General features: G+C 57.7%; 4 protein-coding genes across 4 annotated transcripts; all 4 read left to right on the top strand.

Moving 5' to 3' along the window:
- Window positions 1-4,109: 4,109 nt before the first annotated feature.
- On the top strand, window positions 4,110-7,883 carry LDBPK_312230 (hypothetical protein, conserved; the record flags this gene model as incomplete). The annotated part of the gene is made up of 1 exon (XM_003863263.1): window positions 4,110-7,883. The coding sequence occupies one exon, from the start codon at window positions 4,110-4,112 to the stop codon at window positions 7,881-7,883; it is 3,774 nt and encodes a 1,257-aa protein (XP_003863311.1).
- Window positions 7,884-11,341: 3,458 nt separating this feature from the next.
- On the top strand, window positions 11,342-13,819 carry LDBPK_312220 (hypothetical protein, unknown function; the record flags this gene model as incomplete). The annotated part of the gene is made up of 1 exon (XM_003863262.1): window positions 11,342-13,819. The coding sequence occupies one exon, from the start codon at window positions 11,342-11,344 to the stop codon at window positions 13,817-13,819; it is 2,478 nt and encodes an 825-aa protein (XP_003863310.1).
- Window positions 13,820-18,506: 4,687 nt separating this feature from the next.
- Window positions 18,507-19,361, top strand: LDBPK_312210 (prostaglandin f2-alpha synthase/D-arabinose dehydrogenase; the record flags this gene model as incomplete). Its single annotated transcript, XM_003863261.1, has 1 exon — window positions 18,507-19,361. The coding sequence occupies one exon, from the start codon at window positions 18,507-18,509 to the stop codon at window positions 19,359-19,361; it is 855 nt and encodes a 284-aa protein (XP_003863309.1).
- A 2,190-nt stretch (window positions 19,362-21,551) lies between these two features.
- On the top strand, window positions 21,552-24,701 carry LDBPK_312200 (hypothetical protein, unknown function; the record flags this gene model as incomplete). The annotated part of the gene is made up of 1 exon (XM_003863260.1): window positions 21,552-24,701. The coding sequence occupies one exon, from the start codon at window positions 21,552-21,554 to the stop codon at window positions 24,699-24,701; it is 3,150 nt and encodes a 1,049-aa protein (XP_003863308.1).
- Window positions 24,702-26,412: the final 1,711 nt, after the last annotated feature.

Below are 26,412 nucleotides of genomic sequence, written 5' to 3'. Positions count from 1 at the left end.
GGCACAGATGCCCCGGGGGGGGGGGGCATGACGCGAGCACCCCGAATGGCAGCATCGGGTCGTCCGGGCACCCATGTGGCGAGTCTCCACACCGTACTATGGCATGCCGCTGCTTGAGGCGACGGAGGGCGCGAGGGAGGGCACACAGGCGGAGCACAGGGCCTCCAGGGGGCCCTGGCCTGCGGCTGGCCAACTGATTCCGTGAGCCCGTGCGGCATGCACCTGGGCCACCACCACCCCTCTACTACGCGCACGGCGGACGCCGGTGCCTCCGCCCTTGAGCAGGGCCCTGGACGCTGCCCGCGTTGGGTCCAGGCGCGCAGTGCACCCAGGTCGGTCTGGTGCCGGTGGCGCAGCACGCGTGCGAGGGAGGCGCGAGGAAGGACAAGAAGAGACCGTGAGACGCATGTCCCCGCTTCGGCGGCAGCCGTCTCGCCCTAGAGGGCCAAGATGCCGCCGTGGTGCAGCGGAGGCGTCTGCGCTGTGATGGCGTGTACGTCTGGGTGGGAGTGCCGTGTTTGATTTGTTGGTGGTGTACTGAAACTATGGGGGGAGAGAAGCTCGCACACGGTACTTTAATGGTGATGTCGGACTGATGAAGCACTCGCCGATGCTTCATCTCACAATGAAAATTCATGTCCAAGCTACCCCTGTTCCCCCCCAAAGACATGGGAGTATTGGGGCACATGAACCGTTACTTCCGTGACGACAAGCCATAGTTAAACTACTGTGTCGGGTATGCACAGTGCAGTCTTGTGTCTTGATTTCTTTTACCCTCGTATACGCACTACGTTCATGTGTCACTGTGTCTCTTTTTGTGTTTCTAAGCGTGTCTTTGTTTCCCTTCTTCTATCGACTTCTCTGGGCACCCGGTCCACGGGCTCTCCCCGCCCTCTTCCCATGACCTTCCTCGCCCGTTCTCTCGCACTCGCCTCTTCACCGATGGGCTTCCGCTGGTGCGTTGTACGCCAATCCAGTCTTGCTTGCGACGGTGTTGGCCGCCTGTTTTTGTTGTTTTGTGCTGTTTTTCATCCGCCACGTCTCTTACGTCCACTGAGCGCTGCCGGCGCGCTCTATGGCATTTTCCCTGTTTTTCCTTTTGCCGCTTGCAGACGGTTGTTCTCTGATTTCAGCCTCACAGCCTTGCTGTGCTCGTGCATCTCCACTTGTGTGCTTCCCTTCACGGCAGTGCACGCTGCGTCACCAGCTTTCCGTGCCCTTGTGGGCAGCATAGGCAAGAGCAAGTGCCCTCCCTTCGTCTCTTTTCTCTCTGGAGAAAAGAGAAGGAAAAGCGGAACTTCCAGAACTCAAGATTTGATGCTTGCTCGATTCGCGTGCGTGTGTGTGTGGAAGTTCCTCTGTTTGTTGTATCTTTCGCAGCGTGTATCCTCTCGTGGCACTTGATGCGACTCGGTGTATGTCTGTAATATCTGTCGCGTCGCTGTGTGTTGTGCGCGCCCCTCACGGCGGTGGGCTGACCCTCTCCCTCCCACACACACGCACGCGCACACACATCTCTTTTTCTCCCCATGCGTCTCTTTGTTTTCGGTTGCTGTCGGTCTTTCGTCTTTTCTCTGCTGTGCTGCGCAGCTGCCTTTGATGTCGGTGATGTGCTGTCGTGCAGCCTAGACGATTATGGATGTCGCTGCTCGACATGTGATATCTCCCGCATGCCCCTTTCATGATCGAATTTGCGGACAGGCAGGCGCTCGAATACGATTCTGTAGCAGGATAGCCACGTCGGTCTCCTGTTGAAGTGTTAGTTTCTTTCACAACCCCTCCCCCCCCCCACACACGCACACACCACCATCACCTCTCCCTCCCTCATCCTTCAGCCCCGGCGTGCATTCTTCACTTTCCTTCTCTTTGGTGTGTGTGCAACGTTTTACCCTGAGATTTTTTTTTGCCCCTGTGTGCCGCGTCCTCATATCTTTTGTGTGTCCCTTCCCCTTCGTTCTCGGTTTGTTCTTCTCTGCTCGTGGTGTTCTTCGCCGTTGATTCTACTTTCGATTTTGTCTTCTGTTTTGCGTGGGCGCACCTGTGAGCGTCACCTGTCGGGTTGGTCGCACCCCCTCGTCCCCCTCCCACTTTACTCGGAAGCGCGCACAACCAAAGACGATAGCGCGTGTGTATCCGTAGGTTACACTACTCGGGGGCGGGAGGGGGCAGGGCTTGTATCGCAGTTGCATGCTCTTTGGGGGGTGTTTGATGTGATGAGCCTTTGCCCCATAATCCGCAGCCAACAGAAGCAGAGAAGGGATGTCAAGACCACTGACTTGTGTACGTTTTCTGTCATAAACCTGTCTCAGTGTCTGTCGCCATAGCATCAGAGGCGAAGGAGGCTGCTTGAAATTGGCAGACGCAGGTGCCCCTTCGCCACTCACCTCCCCACACACACACACACTCACGCACACACCTCGGTTTCCGAGCCTGCTCCTCTTCGCCTTCTCCTTGTTGTTAGCGATTAGCTCTTGTTGTCCTTCATGGGCGCTCCTCTTCTTGGAGCTGTGCCGCACGTGTGTTTGCTATTTCTTCGCATGCCCTTCCTCTTCCCACACCCCCGCCTGGCCTCGCCGGTCTTTCTCATGTATCTCCTTCGACTCGTCTGGCTTTGTCTCTGTGCCCCCTACGTTCACTGCAGCTTCGTCTCTCTCGGGCGCGCGCGCATCGTGTGCGTGGCGGCTCCCTCGTGCCTGTATGCGCGTCGCGCGCTTCGCCCTCACTCGTAGGCGCACACGATTGCCCGGATGTGTCTCGTGTTCGTCTCTCCGCCCCTCTTTTAATTCTGCCTCTCGTGTATCTCCTGCGCGCACTGCCCTGCCGCCTTTCCTGTCGTGAGGGCCATCTACACGAAAGCGTCCTCCCTGCCGTTCCACCTCTCCCTCCTCTCGCGCATCCGCGTCTTATCCTGTCCGGACCAGGGAAGAAGCAAGCGCGCTCAAAGACCCGATCTGCGGAACGTGGCAAAGACAGGTAAGCGTTTGATTCCAAGATGAATCATGTATGCTGTGGTTGCACAACGCTGCTACTCTTTTTGTGGCTGCTGTCTGTTGTAGCCCTCTCTCACTTTCTGCCGGCGGCTTTTTCGCCTTCGTGGCTGCGGTGCTCCCCGTGCGGGCAGTCCTCCCCGGGTGAGCCCCACAAGTGAGTGGCGGATGCGTATGAGCAGACGACACTTCGGCGGTAGATGGCCTCCCTTTTTTTTTTTTCGTTTCGATATGGATCCCCTTCGTGCTGTAACGGCAATGATCCGCCCTCCCTTTGCTGTTGCGTTACTCACATACGGGGGGTGGGAGGGAGGGGAGCGCGTACCTCCTCCTCTGTCCGTGATGCTCCCCTCGCCTTTCTTGTCTTCTTCACCTTTTTTTTTCACTTTCACAATGATTTTTTTTTTTTCGTTTTGTTTGCACTCAAGTGTATGTGCGTGTGTGTGTGTGTGTGCCGGTGTGTGATAACAGAGTTGTGCGCCAAATCGGAACCAACCTTCGGGTGGTTGCGGATGCTTGGCAAGGGAGAGGGCAGCGCCTCCCTCCCGAAGCGCTCATCGCAACCCGTCAGAATGACTTTTTAGTGTGGCAGCCACAAGAGGTCACCCAAGGAAAGGCGGAAGAAGCGCTTGGGAATGCCGGCGCTCCTTTCCTCGCGTGCATCCGTGCGCACGTGTTCTCAACCACAGCTTCCTCCTCCTCTTTCCCCTTGCTCTTGGACCTTATTTTTATTAGCGATTGATACCCTCACCTTCCATTGCCGCACACACGCGCGCGTGCGCCAACACGGAAGAGGGTCGCGCACATCGAGTTTTTATTTTGTTGTTGCGGCGCTTCTTACATCGCCGTCTCTTCACTGCGAGACGCACAACTGTTCGTTGCACGCCGCTCTTACGCGCTGCGGGAAAAGAGCGTCCTGCGCTTCCGTTTTGGGGCTGTGCGCTTCTCCGTTTCCGGCGGCGCCCGCTCTCCCAACTTCCATCTCAACTCCTTTTAGCACGTGGGCACAGTGTGTCACTGGGCACCCCTTCCCCGCATTATTTCCGTGGATTCGCTCTTGCCTGCTATTCCATCAGCCCCCCACCACCACCACTACCACGACCAACCCTTCCGCCCCACACCATGCAACGCATCTCTTCGCTCGACGAGCTATTGCAGCACGTGGAATCACTCTCCCACCACAGCCGGTGCGCGATTCTCGTAGAGTTTGGCCGCTGCAGCATCACTGCAACAGCGCGAGAGCCGAGGGATCTTCAGAATGTCATCACAACGCTCGGCGCACCGTCGCAAGGGCACTACCAGCACTTTCTTGCTGCCTGTGCGTTGTGCGGTGCCTTCGCAGAGACCCAAAGAATTGGGCGGGCCATGCCGGCCGCGCTGCTAGAGACGGCGTCGTCACTGCTGGAGGATGCATCTCTCAAGGTATCGCAGCTGTTGATGACTTGCATGCTAATCTCGACCACAAGCGACGACCCGCAAAAAGCAGCGATGGCAATCAACTTTTTACAGGGCGCCCGACTTCCTCAGTTCAAGTGCCTGGTCACCCGACTGGCGCAAGCACAGCAGACGCAGGTGCTCCTGCGGCTCTACCAGACGCACACAGTGACGGACCCCGCCAAGATGCAGCTGCTACTCGGATCCTTGAGCCCGGAAGCTTTCGAACAGCTGCCGAAAGAAGAGCAGGCTACTCTTGGCATCGTGGCACTTCGTCTCTTGTGTCGTCATCATCCTCAGTGGGTAGCGCAGTACTTGACGGCTCGGGTATACGAGCAGGTAAGCCTCAACACGGTTGTGGACGCGGCGCTGAAGGAGCTGGTTCAGAAAGCGTGCGTGTTTCTCGCCACCCGCGGTGCATTGAAAGACAGCCTCTCCCTCTTCACTGCCACCGCGCACCTTCTCGGCCTGGACCAACCCACTCTGCAGACCGTGCTGGAGCGCTACTACGTCTCCACCTTTCCCGTGGAAATCGGCCACTATCTGCTCGAGGGAGAGGGTCGGCACATGTTGGCGACCTTTTCGGAACCCTTGAACTGCCTGATATCGCGTCGGGCCTGGAGACGCCTTGGCGGACACACGGACCTCATCCTACGACTTCTGGACAAAAGCATTCTCTCCAATGAGCCCGTCGACTTGCTGAACATGCTTCCTGAAGCGCGGCGCGCCTACTTTGCGCGTGGCTGCAGGGAGCTGCAAGACACTCGTGGGATTCCGCATATAAACTGGATTTTTTGCATGCCATCTGCGGCGGAGCGAACAGCCTTCGCCCACCGCTTCTACAATCACGCGAAACTGCAAGACCTCCCGAACGAGCGCATCGAATACCTTTCTTTCCTGCCATTCCCGGAAGCAATACAGATCGGGGCCGCGTACGTGACCAGCAGCGACGCTACGATTCGGTCCCAGCTGATTCGCGCGTGCGTTGGCTCCCTCAGGTACTACCCCGAGCACCTGCCAGCGGCCCTCGCGTTTTGTGCGCAGCGGCCAAAGGAGCAGGATGGATGGCGTCGCGAGATGTTCAAGGCGTGGGCTGCGCTGCCACACGGCTTCTGGAGGCGTACGGCCACGCACATTTCCGATAACACCTTGCAGGACACGCTCACACAGCTCATCCAAGCTGCCTACAGCGCCAAAGACATGTCTGACCGCACTCTGCGAGCGCTGGAGAGGCTCCTCTTCCGCCTCGTTGGGCCGCAGACAAACTTTGCGGTCAGCCAACTTGCCACGCTTATCCGCAAACGAAAACAGTTCACTGCCTGCAATGGCGACTGGGATGACTTTCTCCAGTTAGCTCAGCTGTACCCGCGTGCTGTACCTGTCCTGGTGGCATCGCTGCTTCCGCTTGCGCAGATGCTGCTAGACAGCGACAACATGTGGGCGACTATACGCATCCTGGAATCCCTTCTCGACAACAAAACTGTCGTCAAAGTACTTCGGCGAGAGGCGCCTGCGCCGAGCAACGGTGAGCCCGAGATTTGGACGATGGTGCATGACGTGCTACAAGCCGGTATGTCCTCCACAGACAGCGGTGTGGCGGCGGTTTCCTTGAGGCTTTACGCCAGGCACTTTGCACAGCAACTGGCGGTCGAGCTTCCGGACCTCATCGCCCAAAGGAAAGACTGGATTACTGTCAGCAGGGTGCAGCGCCTGGTGTGTGACGTTCTGCAGGGACCGCTGTTGGACATGCTCGTGATCCCCATCGAAAACATCCCCACCGGTCGCTTCTACCACGCAAACAGCAAGTCGCTCGCGTTTGTGTGTGAGCTGCCGGTGGAGAACGCACACCGGTGGACGGATCGCCAGCAGATCCGCTACGCGCAGTCTTGCCTGCAAGCCATATACACCCCGCTTGCTTTGGAGGCTTTCCAATGCAGCCGGCTCATCAAGAATCTCGCCAGGCTGCCCTCCGTATCCTCCACGACAAGTTGGACAGACGCAGATGGAAACGCACGGAGTTTGCTCACCTTGGCAACGGACGCGCATCCTGAGCATGGGGAGTATGCGATGCGGTTTGCGCTGCAGGCGCTCGGCCAGCTGGATGGCGATGCCGCAGCCGTGCAAGCCTTACAGAATGCGCTAGATGTGGCGGACCAACGCATGGACGCTCTTCGAGCACTCGCCACGGCGCTGCGGCGCGCACCGAGCGCCGAGGCGGTGCGCGTTCTCGAGCCAGTCCTCACGGGGAAGCAAGTGACGGCTCAGAAGGAGGCACTTCACCTTCTTGGCGCGAAGTGCGACAATGTGGCGTACGCGCGTATCGTGCAGTTTGCCGCCGAGCGTCATCTACCGATGCCTGCAGAAGAGGACGGTGACTGTGGAGGAGTCGCGGCACTCTCTGCAACAGCTGCCACGGCGCCTGGATCGACGGAGGAGGCTGTGCTGACTATGCATCGCGATGTGCGAGCCGCTTTAGTGACCGCGCTCTTCCACTTTCTGGACAAGCCGCAGGTGTGGTCATACTACGCCTTCATTGTAACGCACGACCAAGTGGCAGAGCAATGTGCGGTGGCTGCCGCGGAGTCAGCTATCAATGCACGCGAAGAAAGCGATGGTGACACGGATGATGCGAGCACTGCCGACTCTTATGAGAAGCAAGTGACCACTCCATCCTCAGCGGCTTGCGTGGCTATGTCAACCTTGCCGTGGGCGCTGCTCCGGCTGCCGTGGCAGGTGCGGGAGTACCAGGTGCTTCTTCGACGACTTCTTCGCCACCCGGTGCGCGACGTTCGCGTCTCGGCACTGCACAAGCTCGCCACAGTGCCGCCGTACGACGACCTGGAGCTGTGCAAGGCGATTGCAGAGTACCTGGATGAGTGCACCTCACCGGAAATCGTTCAGTCTGTGCTCAGGTGCATGCTCAGGTGCACCGCCGAGGAAGCGGCACCGTTTCTCATCTCTGTCATCTTCACCGTCCAGCCCGACGCGTCCCTCGAGAGTGTGGCGAGTGTGCTGTGTGGAATCATGAGATGCGCTGCGGCGCACGAACACAAGCTGCTGCGCACTGTTGCGACTGAGGTTGCGGAGCAACTCATCGCGGCCCGCCGCCAGCCAACGATCGCGGTCTCGCTGATTTTCGAATTGGACATCTCGGAGTGGGTGTCGCGGCTGACGACGATGGAAGCAGCTGGGCTGATGCATCCTGGGGCAGCAGCGGCTGTGATCAGAGCGGTGCAAGGTGACTCCTCTGCCATCCGCGACATGGATGCCGCGGAAAGACTGGAGCAGGCAGTGCTGAGAAAGCACCCTTCTGCCCTTATGCGCCGTCTCGGCTTGGCGATTCTTCTCGAAGCATGTGAGAAACGCGGCTGGAGTGAAGATCGTAAGCTGTCTCTGCGATTATACTGCAAAGACACGGACTTGTGGGTCTCCTCCGACGCCCGTATGGTACGACAGGAGTAATCTATGCTGAGCACGATGCGCGCAAGGCGCCTTGGCCCCGCGAATGGTATGCCTCCTGAGGCAGAAGTCTCTCCTCGTCGAGGAGCGCCACCGGATGTGTTCCTGGACAGCCCCTCTTTGTTTTCTTTTTCGCTTGCAACTCTTACATTTTCAGCCCGCCCCACCACCCCCCTCCGTGTGTGTGTGTGTGTGTGTGTGCTCTTGCTCTTCTTCTCCCTGACGACAACCTCCATACTGCCGGGGGGGCACACCTCGTCCTGTGGCATCACAGGGTTCAGTACACCACATTCTTGCGCAAGCCGAGCAGCCTGCAAAGTCTGCCCTTGTGTACGGCTGCATATTCTTGGTGTTGGCAGGGCAGGTCTGAGCTGGCGGTGTGCCGGAGAGACTCGCGGGCACGATCCCGCTTGTGTCAGCTCACTAAGAGCAGTGTCAGCGATTGAACAACGCTGCGCCTCCACCTCCTGTTTTACGCTCCTGTTTCAGCTGCATTGCGGTGGTGTAGAGCGTAAGCATGAGCTCAGCGTGTCCGCTTTATGCAGTGGCGTCACAGTGGGCTGAGCGACACCCAGCAGTGCTGGTTGGGCCGGCTCCTTGGCATAGCCACAGTGCAGCAGAAGTGGTTGGGCCGTGATTGTATGTGCGTGTATATTTGATGACCTGCTCGTGGTGCAATGATATCTTCGTTGAACTATTCCTAGCAGTAGTGCTTCGCTTTATTTTGACACCTTCACTCTCGTTATCTCTGACCGTGCCATTACATCCCTGCGTGCCAGTGTGTTGCGGTCTGCGATTTTGGTGCGCTGGTCAGAGGTACGTACACGCAACAGCAGGTGCATGCACCAGGCATCTGTGTGTGGTCACTTTAAAAAAAAGACGCTTCATCCACGCCTACGTTTGCTCTATCTTGCTTTGCTATTCTGATTCGTGAGCTACCCCACTCTCCCCTCCCCCTTTCTCCCTCGAAGGGGTGCCAGAGGAATCTCTATCTTTTGGGGAATCTGCCTGGATTTGTATGCTCGCACGCACGCCGCGCATCATACGGCGTACATGCTGGAAGCCGCCAATCGCGCCACCGGACGCCTTCTGCACCGCAAGCGCTGAAAGGGGGGAAAACAAGAACACTCTCGATGCAAACAGATTTAACGAGATTACGGTGGCACATGCCTCTGCCGCGGCGAGGGCGAAAGACGAATGCCTTCTGCATGTATGAGCCCCTTGCTGGGCCGTCACTCTTGCAGATGATACACGAATGTGGCGTCGTGCATGTAATGATGACGCTCGCACCGTGTGTCAAGAACGTCGACTTCGCCGACACACGATGGTTCCGTGACGTTGCTTCATGCTCTCACGGCTCCCTTTCACCGACGTCCGTTTTCTCTCTCTCCCTCCTGAACACACGCACACACACACATACTTACACACATGCACGCACGCCCTTCTACTCCACCTAAAGCACTTCCGGAGGAAGACGCACTTGAACGGGTGGCCATCACGTGCGTGCTGGAGGGGCTCTCCGTGTCGAAAGGGACGTGAAAACGTCATCGCTGACCACATCCAGCACGCGGCACGCCTCTACGTCATATTCCACGTGGTCGATCCGTGTGTGTGTGTGTGTGTAGCGGAATCCGGCTCCTCCCTCTTCTCGCTCTGCCGCTGTGTGTCGGTGTTGCATCAATCACTTGACCGAATTACGCTCGTTGACATTTGTGCGTTCCCTCCTGTGTATCGCCCTGTCATTTTGGCGTTAGGGTTTTTGTGCTGGCCGGGTCCATTGGCACCCGTGCTCATCATCTTCGTTTTCGTTTTGTGTGTGTGCGCGCTCTTTCCTCTGCCTCTCTCTCTTTGTTTTCCTCCCGTGCATGTTGTTGTCCGCGCCTCCTTCTCCCGTCCTCACCCTCGCTCTCTTCGGCTTGTCGTCGGTTTTCGGGTGATTTCTCTGCATGCGCGTCCCACCCTCCTGTCTCACCCTCTAGTTTATTTTCTTCGCTACGCCGCGCGCGCTGTCGTGGTGCGCTCCCTCTCCGGCTCTCCCCCTTCCCCTCCTTTTAACTTTTTTTCTGTTTTCTTTGTGCTCTCTCATTCGAATTCGTCCGATCACGTGCACCTTCTCTAAAGAAGTTATGGTCTTGCGGCTCGCAACGTTTTTTTTTTTCGCGCGCATCTACTCACGTCCCTTTCATTTTCCCTGCGTGAAGTCCTCTGTGCTTGGTTTTCCTTTCGGATTGTGTGTGTTCTTGCCCTTGGAACCGTGCTTGTTGAGACCCTGCCTCGCTGCCGCTGTGGCTGTGACGTCATTGCCTTTTTGTTGGTGTGGTGCTCGCGAGTCCAATCGTCTATGTATGTGTGTATTCATTTTTTTCTTTTGAGCCTGCAGGTAATACGCACTTTCCTCGCACTCCGCTGTGCTGCACGCATGTGAGCGAGTACCTGTGGGTGCATCACAGACACACTGTCACCGCTGCCTTGCTTTGCTTCTCCGCCCCGATGTGCTTATCTCTATTTCAAATTTCTTTCTTGCTTTCTCGCTCCGCTTCGCTTTTCAGCAAACTCCGCAGGGGCAGTGGCGTGTGGAGTGTTTTGTGTGTTTCATCCGCTCCTTCCTCGGCCGCACCCCTGCCGATTGAGCCCTCCAGTCTTCTATGTCCGCCTCTCCGCCTCCCTCGCCCTTCTCTTTTATTTTATTTTTCGTTGAAGTCTCTCGTGCTACGTTGATTCCACCGTTGTGCGCGAGTGTCTGTGGGCGCGCGAGGTGGTTCATGGTTGAGTTTGTTTGTTTTTTTTTTAGTAACTGTCACCCACGGCTCATGTGTTTACAGCTCACTTCCTTGCCAAGTTATTTCGTTTTGTTTCTTTCGCCTCTCCCTCTGCACCTTCCGTGTTCGTTGGAGCCCGTGAATAGTCTTACCCTTTCTTCCCTGATTTCCCCATCTCTCTGCCTTGGACGTGGTGCGCACTTCCCCTCCACCGTCACCGTATCACGTACGCGCACCGTCAAGCTTTTTTCTTTCGTGCCCATCGCTCGATCCGCTCACGTGCCCCGCACATCCCCCTTCTCCCCTCCCTCGGCTCTGTGAATTCACCAGAAAACACCAACAACACCGAAGGAGGCAGGGGCAATTTTCTTTGCTGGTGTGTGTTCTGTCGGGCCTGGCGGAGGCGAGAGAAAGAGAGAAGGGGTTATTCTTCTTTGCTGTTGTGTTTGCTGTTATGTGGCCTCCCTCACCTGCTCCGCTCGCGTGACCGCGTTCCCTTCTCGCCGCCCTGCGCCACAACGCCTCAGTGTGCATCGGCGCACTCCTCCTCTTCCCCTTCCCGAGCGCGGCATTTTCTTTCTTCGACTGCTTCCCTGTGGTGGTGTCTACGCACACCTGTCGCACGAACTAACAGAAGAGCCTACGTGCGTACGCGGTCGGATCCGTGAAGTAACTCGTTGTTTGTCGCTCGTGGTGGACACCATGTATGCAAACCTGAAACACTCGAAAGAGGAGTCCGCGTCACCCTACTTTGGCGCTACGTCTGTCCCGCTACACAGTAGAGATGAGGTGCCATCGAAGCGAAGCAAGAATAGCAAGCCGAGAAGTCCGAAACTGAAGCGCAGCTCGTCGAAATCGGGTCGACTCGCTGTGGAAGCCAAGGCCGCCACAAAGGCGAAGGCCGCATGCGGGAAGGCTCGACAACGTCCGAATCAAAATTCGGGCAAACTGGATGCTCGCAAGAAGTCGTCTTCGTCGCCGTCCCGTCCGGAAAGCGGAAAAGTGGCCGCTGTGCTGCGAAGGCCACGGCCACAGGAAGCGCCCGTCAACAAAGATGGCGACGCTCCGAGCTCGGCAGGCCAGTTATTCGAGTCCATCGGCGCCAGTCCGTCTGTGGTTGCACTGCGATCCCAGACGAGCGACGGCGAATACTTCTTACCAGACTGGAGCGTCAGCAGCGAAGCGCCACCGGCGATCCGTCGGACAGGTTTTCCTCTCAACCGCCCCTCCAGTGAGCTCCGCCGTAACTCGCTTAATGCCAACAGCAGCAGTAACGCCGTGCCGCGCACGACGGACCGGACTCTTCGAGAGTATATGGATATGAGCAGCAGCTGCGCACCGCAGTCGCAGAAGCCGCTCCTATGGGGAGCCAGTCCCAAAGCTGCCCCAAAGCACACGAAAGGTAGCAGTGCGAGCCCCACCACAGTCCGCTGCTACTCACAGTACCACATGGCAAGCAGTACCTCTTCCTTGCTCCCATTCGGTGCGCCATATCAGGTCCAGCAGCAGCGCAAGGTGGCGCGCACCGCACCATCGGATCTCAGCCCCGAAAACTTCTATCCCCCGCTGCTCATGGGACCGCCCAGTGATCGTCACCAGCGCACGGTGGACAGCTGCGACGCTTCGCGGCAGCTGCGAAGTCGATTCAACGTAGCGAACGGCGATGTTGTCGCCACAAGTGGCAAGCGGGGAGACTTCTCGAAGCTCTGCAGTGGCAGCATCGCAGGGTTCCATGACAGCCACACAGACGACATCTCGCCTCTCGCTGCGCAGCGAAGCTCCCGAGCTGTCGACGCGGGCTCTCTTCGAACGCTGTCGTCTGCCTTCTTCTCGACTACCTCTCGGTCACTGCCACAGTCGCTTTTCCGGGTGCCCATGAGCATGAGCCCCAGCGCCACCCTCCGCAGCACCACAAACGGCTTTGACAGAGGATCGGCTGTGTGGAAATCCATGTACGGAACCGACAAGAATGGTGACGACGAAGAGAGCCCGCTCGCGTCCGGGGGACACCGGACGGGTGCTGCTGGTCGGCGTGGCATAGGTGGCCGCTATCAGAGCTCCTTTCACTCCGCAACAGGACTCCTGCCTCTCTCTGAAAGCGACCCGAACGGCGGCGGGACTGGTGCCGATGAGAGACCGGCATGGCACCATGGAAAAGTCAGCTCTTTGTACGGCTGCATGCTTGATGGTGCCGCCGTGGTGTCGAGCTCCCCGTCGGACGATGGGGGCGGCGCTGACGAAGACCACGATTATTGGACGTCATCGGGCACGCACCCGGGCCAGCGTTGCACGCTCGAGCGCAAACGTACGATGAATGTGCTCGCGTGGATGAAGAAGACAGGCAAGAGCCGGCCCTGCGGTAAAACGGGCGGCACTCGCGGAGGCAGCGACAGCGACGACGAAGACAACGCAGACGCCGAGCGCCGGCAGAGCCTTTCCCCCACCAGCACACCAAAGCGTGAAGGCTGCGGTACGACGGCGCATCGCAGCGAAGCCGACTCGCACAGGGACGAGGTGGTGGTGCAGAACGACGCGGGCAGCGATGAAGATGCGGACGCGGAGAGAGACAGCGAGGGCAACCTGGCCTCGCTGTCGCAGCAGACTGCCTTGCAGCGTATTCTGTCGGGCATGTGGAAACCCTCCGACCCCAAAGAGGTTGACGAAGCGGCGGCCGTGCAGGAAGAGCGACCTACTCAGCGCATCGAACCTTCGCTGCCGTATAGAAGTGGTGCCGGCAGAGGCAGCAGCAACGCGCACCAGAAGGTGAGCCCCGCAGTCGCAGACTGCAGGAGGCCCGTTTCGGTGCACTATCACGGGTCGCCGCGCGCAAGCATGACGCCGCCGGCCGGCTATCGAGGTTGGTGCGCCGGGCACGGTGCACAAGCAGCCGCCTATCTGCACAACCGTGGCATTTATCAACCACTAAGTCTGTCACCGTCGCCGCAAAACGCGAATGGCTGGCGCGCGCAGCTAGTCGAATTCACATTACCATCCACTCATATCGGCTGCTGCGCATACACGAGCCCGACTCCACACACCGTTCCGGTGGCGTGCAGATCTTTACCTCTGATGTTCCGGCAGACGGTGACAAACATGGCGGTGCACGAACTGCTGGGCCTTGACCCCGAGGCCGAAATCATTTTTGTGGAGTCACCCGTCTGGAAGCACTTGCCTCGCTAGCGGGCGAGCCGCTGCTCTCCCTCGTCATCAGTTGCTTGAACACAGGGCGCGCCGGGGATGACAGAGGCAAAGGAGGAGCCTACAGCTGAATCTCACATGTCTGCTCTCACGCACACACGCACACCTCCCCTCCGCGGTTCTGTTCGGCTGGTGACTGCCTTCTCTCACCACCGCATCCGCTTTACCCCTCTCCGTTTTTCTGTCGGCTTCGGCCCCCTCCACCACATCGTTTTTTCTTTTTCGTTTTCGTTGCTTAGGTACCTCTGCTGATCATGCGCATGTGTGTGTGTCGCACGCAGAATCTGCCGGCCGTTTCTCGTGCTCAGTACAGTGGATTCTCGTCTCCCCTATACTCCCCGCCAACGCCCACGGCAGGCTCAAGTCACCGGCTGCCCGCGGTGGTGCTGCCGGTGTGATGGGGATCATGCCTAGGAGCGCCCCAGAGAGAAAAGGCGAAGACCATCCAGCGAGACGGTGGGGTAAAGGAAAAAGGAAGTCAACCGAAGGGGAGCGGCTCGACTGGTGGTAAGGCTCGCTGATACCTCTCTCCATGTTCTGTTGCGTTCTGTTCTGTTCGCTCTCCTTCCTCCCCCAGCCGCCGCCTTCTCTCGCGTCCTCGTCACGCTCTCATTGTGAGGCAGAGCGCAAGGCAACGTTGTCACAGTCGTGTTTCTGTGTTGTGCTCTCTTCTATACCCCCTTCCCGCGCCTTGTCTGTCCATCACGGTCTCGCATGATCTATGCAGTTTTTGCTGCGTTTGTTGCCCTTCGCTGCCTTCCGTTTTTCCTACCTTGTACGCCGTTCTCGCAGCTCTAGCGCGGAGTTGATGGGCCCGCTTCTGAGACCCATTTGCCGCTCCGCAGAGAAGAAACCAGCGTAGTGGAAGATATCAGGGCGTCAATCTGCGGCACTGCTTTTCCTCCGCCACTACCCCTCACTGCCGTCGTGCAGTCCGCACGCTATAGACACCGAAAAGTCGTGATTCAACACTTGCTCTCACTTGTGCATTTCTGCTTTCCGCCCTTTCTCTTCCGTCTCGCTATGTTTGTATTTCAGCGCCTGCAAGACTTGTTCGTCTTCCTCGTAACATATACGCTCGGCTCGTCTCATCGTGTGCTTCGCTTACGTTGTATGTGCATGTATGCATAGGCACGTGTGTGTGTATACGTAGTTTGGCCTCTCTTTCCTTTATGTCTGAGCCGCTCCGCCAATCGGCTTTCTCTCTCCCTTTCTTCTCCCCCCCCTCTTCTGGTTCCACCTCCTCACTGATGCACCGCAGACCTTCCTCCTTTACGTGACCACCATCACCCGCTGTTCAGTCTCTCACATCACAGACAGGGTATTATAGATATATAGATGTACTCGGAAGAGGATGTGCCAATCCAATACGACACCCTTCTCCACATTCTTCCTTCTCCCATCCGCCTTTCGCGTTGTTGGTATGATGTCAGCGTCTGTCGGTGTTGTTGTCTTTGTACTCGTGGTGCGGCCGTCACGCTTCTCCATTCTGTTCTCTCTCTCTGTTCCCTTTTCGTTTGTGGTTGCCTCTTCTCCGATTGCTCCCCTCTATCTCTTTGCACGTTATTTTCTCTTTCTTGTTTTCGGTGCTGGACTCTGTCCCGCTCCTCCCCCCCATCATGGCGCCCAGATCATCAACCGATGCGTCTGCGACAGATTTATGTGCCCATGTCTGGCTAGGAAACCGTGTCATACTTGTTTCCGTGCTTCCTTTACTCTCCATCTCGTCAACCGACCCTGTCACCCACTGTGTGCAGGCCTGTGCTGTGTTGTGTGTGTGTGTGTGTACGATGTAATCACCAAACACATGCAGAGACGACGCACCCACATGCAAAAAAAAAGGGAAAGAGGCGACATCGACAGCGAGTCGCCCACTCATACACACGCGATCTGGTGTGCAGTGCGCCGCGCGGCTGTGGCGGCTTTGTTGAGCGCACATTTTACAACGCTTCGACGCTTTTCGGCAGCACCCATGAGTGACGGTGGGTGTGCTTGGCGCCTGACCGCCCGTCCTCGTGGCCCGGCGGCATCGATGCTATCGCGTATGCTTTCTTGACGATCATGTGGCTCTTGCTATTTATTTTCCCTTGTGCGCTACTGGAAATGGGCCCACCTTTTTTTTTCTTCTTCGTTTCTCTCGTTGCCGGTGTTCATCATCTGTTTTGGTTCTTTTTTTTTCTGCTCTTGTTGCCGCCACCTCTCATTGCTCTCTTCAGCCTCTCCTTGTCGACTCCGCTCTCTCCCTCTGTGTGATTGTGGCTTGATTCTTCCGCGCAACTCGGTGTCACTGAGTTTTAGAGACATGGAGAGCGGTCAGCACCACTGCGGGCGATCCTAACCTCACTGCCCGTTTAGATCTTTGAAAGTAGCGCGTGGCCTATGCCCCCACGACTGTCGAATCGTTATCCCGCTGCACTCGCCGAAGCCGATCCGTGCCGCTCCCTTTCTTCAAGTAGGATGTACTTGGTTCTTTGGTGGCTTTCTAGCTTCGCCCTTGTACCTTCGCCGGCTCTCATTTTATGTGCCTGCGTCTCCTCTCTTTGTGCGCTCTGCTCGCGTCCCGGTGCCGAATTCCTCACATTCGCTGTTTTTGTTGTTGTTGTTGTTTGTCTGCTTGGCGCTGCACCCTCCCTCCCTTCCCCTCTCTCTCCACCTTTTTTTTTCTGCACGGTCACCTTGCGCGTTCCCCCTTGGTGCATGTCCACACAGTGTCGCATGCGAGCTGTGGCTCTGCGAGAGCACTTCCTGTTTTGTCTCGATGTATGTCGTGCCTGCGCATGTATCGGGCCCATGCGCATCGATGCACCCGCGCTGGCCGACCTTTTTCTACGGTTTGATTTTGACGTGTTGTCCCTCACCTGTGGGGCGGGGCCGGCTACTCGCTTCTTTTCTCGGCAGGACGGCGCGGGGCCCCTGCTGCTGTTCGTGTTCTGAATGGATGTTTCGTCTGCCAGCGCGTTTGTTTTTCTGTGTGTTGCCGCGTTCCTGTGCTGTTGTGAGGGCAGACGAGGCGCACTCCTCGTTGCGCCTCCTCCGCCTCTCATCTGGCACCCCCTTTCTGTGTGCTCTGACTTTGGCTCTACTCGCTTGCTTGTTTGGTGTTCCTGTGTTGCTGCTGCAGCGGCGGTTAGTGTCTACAGGCGTTTTTTTTTTCGTTGTGTTTCGTTTTTTGGCACACGGTAATGCACATGTCGCAGTATATTGAGGTGAAGGCGTGCATTGGACAGTGACGGCCGATGTCTGCCGATTTCTCTCTGCCCTAGTGCCTCCTCTGCGCCAACCCTTTCTCTCCCTCTTCCTCTCCCACAGCCCGTCCCGCGACGATCTGTGGTCGCTTCAAAAGGAGTACATGTTCTCCTGCTTGCTGTCTTAGAGGTTTTTTTTTCCAGTTTGTTGTTGTGCTGCGCTTCTCCTTCGCAGGGTTCTGTTGTTTTTTTTTTCTTCGTTTTCACATTGAAACGGTCAGAGCTAACGGGAAGCACAGGTGGCCGGCGCAAGCGCGCGGTTCCCTTGGTGTTGGTGCGCCTCGCTCAGCCGTCATTTGTGTGTTTCGCTTCGTTCTTCCCGCTGCTCACCTTCGGTCCGTTTTCTTTCTTTTTTTTTCTTTTCCACGATTTCCCGTGTTTCAGAGTCAGTGGCACCCATTCAACGCCCCTTCACATCTCCGCGAGGTGAGCCAGGAAAGGCCCGAAGGACGGGTGATTGGGGGGGGGGGGCAGCACTCTTGTGAGCACTGCACAGACAACTACGCATAGAGCTCCGAACGAGCACCCGGAGTCTTAAGGCTCTTTGTAAGCGGCAAGATTGTGCACACCCTCCGTAGCGGATTATTCGGCTATACGTCTCCTGCGGGGGCGACAGTCCTGACTCGTCTCTATAGGCTCCCTCACTCCTAGCCTTACACTCTGCGCCCATACGCCGGCGAAGGAAAGAAGGCGTGTGTGTGGAGCAGCGCGAATGCTCTATGGGCCTCCGCATATATGTGCGTGTTTTCTTTTCCCTCTCTTCCTTTCTTTTCTCCTTGCTGTTCCTCCTGTGTGCGCGCGTGTGTGCGTGTGGTACGCTCATCAAAGGAACCGTTTTGGCGTTGCCGTTTTCACAGCCTCCGCTGGTATGCGTGGGCGTGAGTATGTCATGTCGATGCTCGCTTGTATCGGTATGTAGGTACCACCTCGTAGGCTGGGCAAGAGCAGTGATACTCCGAGTGACTTTAGAAAGGGTCCGTGGCCGTAGCGGTGGGGTGGGGGCGGGGGGGGATATTTTGTGGTCGGGTGAAGAGATCGCGTGCCTCAAGGAGGCACAACGTGTGCTGCTTTGCAGGGTTGTTTGTGAGCTTCTGTTCAGCACCTTCACCAGCTTGCCGGTAAAAAAGCATGCGCGAACGCTCGATTGTGTATCACCTGCTGTCCCAACCACGTGCCTTCTATCCCGCATGGTCCACCCCCAGGGCTAGGCACGCTCTACTCGTTACCGCCTGCTCTCCACTCCTGGTCCCTCCTCCTGTCTCCCTGTCTCACACATAAACACGCATACACACATCTTCGCACGACGCACGTGCTTCACGGAATCCGTGATGTGCAGCACACTCACACAATCACCACGTACACGTGACGCTTCACCTTTGCCTCTCTCTCCCTTTTCCCAAATCGTTGACTGCCACTCTCACAAAATGGCTGGCGTTGGTAAGGCAATGGTCACGCTGAGCAACGGCGTCCAGATGCCGCAGCTCGGCCTCGGCGTGTGGCAGTCCCCCGCCGGCGAGGTAACTGCGAACGCCGTCAAGTGGGCGCTGTGTGCCGGCTACCGCCACATCGACACTGCAGCCATCTACAAGAACGAGGAGAGCGTCGGCGCCGGGCTGCGTGCCTCTGGTGTACCGCGCGAGGATGTGTTCATCACGACGAAGCTCTGGAACACGGAGCAAGGCTACGAGAGCACGCTCGCGGCCTTCGAGGAGAGTCGACAGAAGCTCGGTGTTGACTACATTGATCTCTACCTCATCCACTGGCCGCGCGGCAAAGACATCGTGTCGAAAGAGGGCAAGAAGTACCTGGACTCGTGGCGCGCCTTCGAGCAGCTCTACAAGGATAAGAAGGTGCGGGCGATTGGGGTGTCGAACTTTCACATCCACCATCTGGAGGACGTGCTTGCAATGTGCACGGTGACGCCAATGGTGAACCAGGTGGAGCTTCACCCGTTGAACAATCAGGCCGAGCTGCGGGCCTTCTGCGACGCCAAGCAAATCAAAGTCGAGGCTTGGTCGCCGCTAGGGCAGGGCAAGCTGCTCTCCAACCCGATCCTCGCCGCAATCGGCGCAAAGTACAATAAGACGGCCGCGCAGGTGATCCTCCGCTGGAACATCCAAAAGAATCTCATCACGATCCCCAAGTCGGTCCACAAGGAGCGTATCGAGGAGAACGCGGACGTCTTCAATTTCGAGCTCGGCGCCGAGGACGTGATGAGTATCGACGCTCTCAACACGAACTCACGCTACGGCCCCGACCCCGATGAGGCGCAGTTCTAAGCAGACGGCGAGTCGCGTATGCGCCCACCTGTCGCAGCCCATCGGATGATGGAGGATAACTCGCTCTCTCTCTATTCCCGCTGAGTTTTCGTTTCTTCGCATCGCTGGTGTTATCATTCTCTTTTCGTGTTTTTGTGCTTTCAACAAACTCGCGCAACGCTTTCGCAACAAAGAGGGAACCGAATGCCGGCGCCGAGTAGAAAAAAAGGAAAGTGATCCGCGTGTGATCGATGCACATGCCAGGTAGGTACGCGCGCGTGTGGAGAGCGAACCGCGTTACGACGCGGCATTATATCAGGCTTGTGGCTGCCAAATTTCACGTGTGCGTCTGAGTGTTTGTTAGGCTGGCTGATGTATTTCCGCACGCATGTGGGTGCCACTCTCCCTCTATTTTTTTTTTTCGTTCGCGATTGGGGGAACGGTGCCTTTCGTGCCTCCCACACCTCTCTCGCTGTTACAAAATAGCTGAATCGACGTCAGCATGCTCAACGCCTTGCGCGCTCCTTTCCCTTCCGGGTCGAACTGCAATATATAACCGGCTAAGCGGGCACCACCACCTCAGCACGCTTGTTGGCGGATTCATGGTTACAGAAACAAGATCCGGACTTCCCACGGAGCGTTAGTGAACAAACTCGTTGATCGAGAAAGAGGACGACACCATCCTTCACCCGCCAAGTCCCTACCCTTCTCTCTGCATGCTCCGATGCCACTTGTCCCGCGACTCTTCACCATCTTTCTCGGCCTTCTCTACCTCTTTGCCCCCTGCACCATTTTTCTGCATGTCGCGCTCTACTGCCGCTCATCGCAGCCCGCTCAATCCGCCATCGGTGGGCTAGTATGTGTGTACTGCGTTCTACCTCTATCTGTATATCACACAAAAGAGTCATTTTTTTTCTTTTGTTGATCAGCTTTCACCGGGCCCCAGAGGTACCCGGTGGCACGGCGATAACGTGTCCTGGCGAACGAAAGGAACAGCGGAGAACTTCCGGCCTTTTATCTCGTGCCTTGCGGAGGGGGGGGCGTGTAAGTCGTGATAGGCGCTCCTTCTCTTTCATTTGATTTCTCTCGTCTTTTGCCCATCCTTGTGATATCATCGGCCCGCTTTTCACGCAAAACACCACACCTTAGCGCCGGGGTATGGATGAAAAGGGGGCTCCCCACAGACCAACCGGTCCCTTTCCTTCCTTGCTTGAGGGGCTAGTGCGTGCTTTTGGCATAGCCTTACCTCCGTCGCTGCTGTAAGAGGCACCGCCACACATTGTTCTACTCTTTCTCTCTCTGATCGTCTCTTTGGCTTGGTCGACCGCCCGTGCCTCTGTTCCCGTGTAGATTCCCCTGCCGTGCCCTGCCCTACACCCCCCCCCCTTTCCCATCACACCATCGTCACCGCAATCCCGTGCCCGCGTTGTTGGTTCTACTCCCCGACTTCTTTGCTCGCTCGCGCTACGACGTTTTCTTTTGCACCATCCTTATTTGTTCGTGGTCGTCGTTCGCTGGTTCTCGTCGGTCCCGTGGACAGCGTCTCGACCCCCCCCTCCCCTCCCCTCCCCTCCCCTCCCTCCCTCCCTCCCCCCTTCTCTTCTCTGTGTGTGTGCGCGTTGCTGTTGTTGTGCAGGCATCCATTGATTTCACTTGTTTTGTCCTTTTGCTGTTTCTCTCCGGCTTTTCCGCGTCGGGCTCCTCTTCAGAGTGATCTGCTACGTTGTTTTCGGACTCTGCCGCTCACCCTCTCCTCACTTGCGCTCTTTGCTGCTGTTGTCGTCGCCTCCTCTAGGTAGTCCTTGCTCTTCCCCACCCCCCACCCTGGCCCACCCACCTTTACCAGCGCACGCTCCTTCTCCTGTTTGGTGTTGTTGTTGGTGTTTCTTTTTTTGTTGTTCTTCTTTTTTTTTCATTCTCGACTGGGCTGGCGCTGTGTGGCATTGGCCCCTCTCCGTTGCCGTTCTCTGCCCGTTCCTCCTCCTCCTGCCACTGAAGGGCGCAACATTGCGGCGCGTTTCTTTTCTTTCGCCCTCTCTCTTTTTTTTCGTGGTTCAACCAACACGCATCGGCGAAGTGCGGCGTGTCATCCGTTTCTCACCGTCATCCCACGCCTAAGCAGTACTCCCTGGCGTTCGAGGAGTCGCGTAGACACACCTCTGTCTCACTCCGCGCCCTCCACAACACAAGCACGGCGGCAGGCAGTCCGCGATGGAGCGGCAGTCGAGCATGATCAGTGCGCCGTTCAAGGCGCATCGTCGCCGCTCTGCCATCACCATCATCGTGCCAGGCGAGGAGACGAACCCGTTTCAGAAGGACAGCGTCAAAACGTCCCACCTGAAGGATCGCAGCACCTTCGAGAGCTTCAAGGCGAAGCCGCGCTGCCCCACTCCCGACTCGAACGGCGCTGCCCACGATGGCGAGCACGTACATGGGCTGCCTACAGGCGCGGGCGCTAGAATGCCGCACCTCAACGGCAGCAATGCCACGGGAACGAAGAACGGGGTTTTGCATCACAGCAAGCCACGAAACACTGCTCAGACGCCAGTGCCTCAAGGCGATGGCACTCCCGCTCTCTTGCCGCAAGTGCCCCCTTCACCGAGGCAGCAGCGACAGCCGCAAAGTCAGGCACTGCGCGGTGCGGTCTCGAATCGACTCGCAGATATGCACCTCTTTCCTCTGGTCCCATCATCCACAGCCACGTCAATACGAAGGGCGGGTGCCAGGCACGAAGTCAACCCAGTCGTCGCAGCCTCTGACCTTTCGCATGCGCCGCTGCTCGGCGCCACCACGACAGCGGACGACGCTACGCGGCGCCTCGGTGCACCTGTTAGCGACATAAGTGACAGCCGCCGTCCCCTCGCCGCGAGCAACATCGCTTTCAGCAGTGCGCGTGTTTTGTCCTCCTCCGATGAAGTGCCCCCGCGGACGAGCCGGAGAATTCGCTCCAGCAGTCGACTCCCGCTGCATCCCGCCACCGCCCACGGAGCGACGGCCGGCGTGAGCGGCAACAGCAAAAGCAACAGCGGCGCCGCCCCCACGAGTGCTCGCCCACTGCTGGTCTCCGCGGGCTCCACAGCTCCAAACATGGTCACCACCATCGGTGTCAACGGCACCCGCAGCTGTCTGTCATCCCCACAACTCCCGTCGGCCCCGCCGCTGCAGCCGGGCACCATGTTTAACGCCGCAGCGCAACGGCAATCATTCCCGTCCAGCTACGCAAGCATGCCTTCCGACGCCACGGACTCGTCTCGAGGCGACTATCAGGGCGTCAGTTACTCGAGCCCCAGCCGTCGCTCGACGATGCCACAACCTAGAGTGTCGCACGGCATCAACCTCACGCGTTTCCCGCGCCCGCCTGTCCGGCGTCGGCAGCAAGAGTCGCTGGCGGCCAGCTCAAGGAATGAGATGCGGGAAGCGGAGTCGAAGTTTGAATCCGACGGACTTTTCTCGCCCTTCTCAACGCGCAGCATTAGCGAGCGCGGCTGCAGCGACGACTGCGGCTCCAGCTCGGGGAACACGGAGTACAGTAATTCGTCCTCCGTGGTGGGTGACCTGTCCGTCGTGATCAGCGACTCCGATCTGGCCAGTGCTGTGAGTCTCGCGTCTGCATTCGCAGCACGGGCACCTCTGCGGCAACGCTCAGAGTCGCCGGTGGCTGACCTCTCAAACCTCCTTGCACCAGGCGTGGCAGCCCAAAGTGCCGCCGTGCCCCAAAAGGGATCACCAGTGGCGTCCCCACCGACATCTCCGCTGTCGGATGTCCGCGCTGCCAACGGAAGCCGTTCCAGCAACAGCAAGGAAGCGGCGGAACATCATGCGGACAGCACCAGCTCTGTGGACGTGGCCGATCTCCCATCCACGACAGACTTTCCCGTGCTGATGGAGCCGCCTAGGTTTCTCGCAGCAGCGAGTGAGCGGCAGGGGCAACCCACGACAGTTTCCAGGCGCCCCCTCAGCGCCAACAGCGGCAGCAAGTCAGTCGATGGGGTACGGGAAGAGCCGAGCGACGCCTCTATCAGCAACTTCGGTCTGCTGCCAAACGATGACAGTACCGCCCCCAACGTCGTCATATCTTCTTCACCGACCACTAAAGCCGCACCGGCATCACCAATGTCACCGAAGCTCACGCATGTCCAGGAGCGGACGCGTCGCGCGCGCGGCAGGACTGTGCCCTTACCGTCTCCAGTCGACCTGAACAGTCTAGTCTTGTGGAAAGAGAGCGAGCGGTCTGTTTCCTCGCCGCTGGCGTCTTCCTCCGAGCACCGTGCCAACTCAGCCTTGCGATCTGGCTCGACAAAGGGCGGCAGCAGCGGTGGAGGCCGTGCGCATGACGGCGAAGGCGGCAAGGGCAGCGCCGCAGCCCATCTAGAGGCTGATTCGAACCTCCAGGAAACAGTGGCAAAGCCGAATACGAGAGCGAGCAGCTGCGGACACACCAGCCTATTCCAGACACACAAACAAAACGAGGACGACGCCGTTGACGCCACGGGCGACTCCACCCTGGAACTGAGCGCATGGCGCACTGGCAGTCGAGGGCCTGCAAGCGGCCCACCTGCCCAGGTCGCACAGGCGGCCTCTGCCGTGGCGTACTTGACAGCAGCCGAGAAGGAGAGGTGGTCCGTGACACAGTCGCTGAGCATCGACGCCGACCTCTTTTCCTTCTCTCAGCTTCCCCCAGAGAAGCGGGGCAGTATGGTGGCAAAGCTGCGAAACATGTTCGAAAGCAGCGCGGAGAAGCATCCGCGCAGCAGCAGCAGTCAAGCGGGGTCGCTGATAGCCACTCCATCACCAAAGGACCAGGGCAGCCCATTGCGGCACGTGAGCTCCGTCAACGGCAGCAACAACGGCAACAGCAGCAGCGCCCCCAAGAGCAGCTCGAAGCGGAAAACAGAAGATGTTTCGAGGAAGGTGCCGCCTTCTTTATGGAAGGAGGTGAGAGGCAGCAGCCAGAGGCCGACATCGCCGCAGTGTCGCAAGTCACCGACAGCTGCTCCGCCGGTGGCGAACTGCAGCTCACCTCTCCTCTTTCCGCGGTCTCCCACTGTGGCGACGTCTGAGAAGGGGACTCTGCCGCCGTCAACGAGCACAGTCAAGTCGGGCAGGGTATCCGGTACTTATCCCCAGAGCTCTCATACAGACTCGGACTGCACCGCGGCAGGCAACTCAGCCACACCACCTCCAAGGACTCGCCATGCGAAAATGGATCTGCAGCACGAGGCCTCATCTGTGAAAAACTCTCTCGGCATGTTCTCATACATTTCCCCGCAGGCCAGCGACCCCGGGTTCTCCCTCGCATGCTTCAAGGCCTCTAATGTCTCTGCGGACACCGTAAACATGTTCGACCGCGGCGATTTTTGATGCGCGCTGGAAGGCGCTCACACGCATGAATGTCTCACGTGGGGAGGGAGCGGGGGGCGCGTGCATGTGCTCTCTGCTGTCAACACATGTAGAAGGCGTTGCTCGGAGATGCCTCGAGGGGTAGAATAACTGAGAAACGACGTCTGATTCTCCCTCCTTGTTTCGCAGAGTTGTCTCACGCTTTTTCCTTTGTTTGTCTTCTTTCCTCCCCCCTTCCCCTCCTCCTCTCTGTCCATCTCCTCCATTGTCTCGGGGCCTCCATTCTTGGTCTCTACGTGCACTCATTTTCTCGGCACCCTTTCGCTGCACTTTATGTTTTTTTTTTCTTCTTTGCGTACGAATACAAGTATGTGTTTGGTCTTCATCCCCCACACAAACACACGCGCACGCCTCTCTCTCTCTTGCACTCTTCTGCGCTGCGTGAAAGACTCGACCTCTTTTTCTTGTCTCTTGCTGTGATTCGGATTCGCCCTACACTCTCACACAGCCTTCATTCATTTCTTTACTCGCCTCTGTTTTTCTTCTCTCCGTCATGGCGCACCTCTCTGGCCATTTTGTTTTGGTCTGTCCCTTGCCCTCATCGCTGTTCCTTTTTCACATTGCCACGCCTATCCACATTCTACTCTTTCTACGGTGTTGCTGTTTTTTGGATGGGGTCTCCTTTTCATGTGCATGTCCCTCCTTGTATCGCCTGCGTGTGTGTGTGTGTGTGTGTGTGTGTGTACGTCATGGCTTTGAGCCTGCATAGTTACTGTCTCCAGCGCAACCTAAAGTGCTCCCTTTCTCACAAGTAGCTCTTCCTACCCCCTCTCGTCGTTGTGGTTGTTACTCTTGTTGCTGCTGCTCACCTATTTGTTTCCAGAAAGGCAGCATCTGCCTCTGCCCCTCCCTCCCTTCCCTCTGTATGCGTTTAAGTGGATGATTTGTGTGTATTATACAAGACGATCGACGGCCGCTTTTCTTTTCTGGCTTTCTCCCTATTCAGCCTCCCACCACTGTCCCTCGCGCACATCTATCTAGATGCAGATATATATTTTGTCGCTTGCTTGCTCCCTCCTCCACCCCCTCCTTTCGGATTGTTGTGCTCCTCTCATCGTGTTTGCATGTGCCCAGTCTCTCCTCCACGTGCGTCCTCGCAATGGGGAACTCACCGCTCTTACTTTCCTCACACGCTTTTCTGGATGACTGTATGTGCAAGATTCATTTACCGCTTGCCTTTTTTCTTTTCTTTTCGGTCCCTTCCACGCCTCGTTCTCATGTTCCCCGGTATCTGGAGTGCTGGCTTGTGTCATTCCCCAAGCTCCCCCTCTCTGTCTTTCAGCCTCCTTATTCTTCCTCTCCTCGATCTCTCCCGACATATTTGGCAGCACCAGATGTGCCTCTGCTCCTCATTGTCTCCTATGCTCGTTTTCCTTCGTCTGTTCTCCGACTGCTTCCCATGCCCCCCCCCTCTCTTCTCACCCCACCTCCTCCTTCCACGGCAAGGCTGCGACGGCCTGTGCGCGCAGATGCGCGCTTTCCAGCTCCGATTCCGAATTCGCACTCTCGTCCCCCCTCCTCCTTCCGCTTCGCTAGCGCGCCCTTTGCCCGCTCTGCTCGTCGTTTTTTTTTTCGCCGGTGCGCACGTCTCCCTCCTCCTTTGGGATGTGGGGGGTAGCGCACCTCCGTGCGTGCTATCTCAGCGTCCACTGCACCCACTCTCTGCGTGGGG

This window comes from Leishmania donovani, chromosome 31 (assembly GCF_000227135.1).
Source record: "Leishmania donovani BPK282A1 complete genome, chromosome 31".
NCBI lineage: Eukaryota > Euglenozoa > Kinetoplastea > Trypanosomatida > Trypanosomatidae > Leishmania > Leishmania donovani.
Note: the sequence above shows the minus strand (reverse complement) of the source record. Positions and strands in the feature narration are given on the sequence as shown.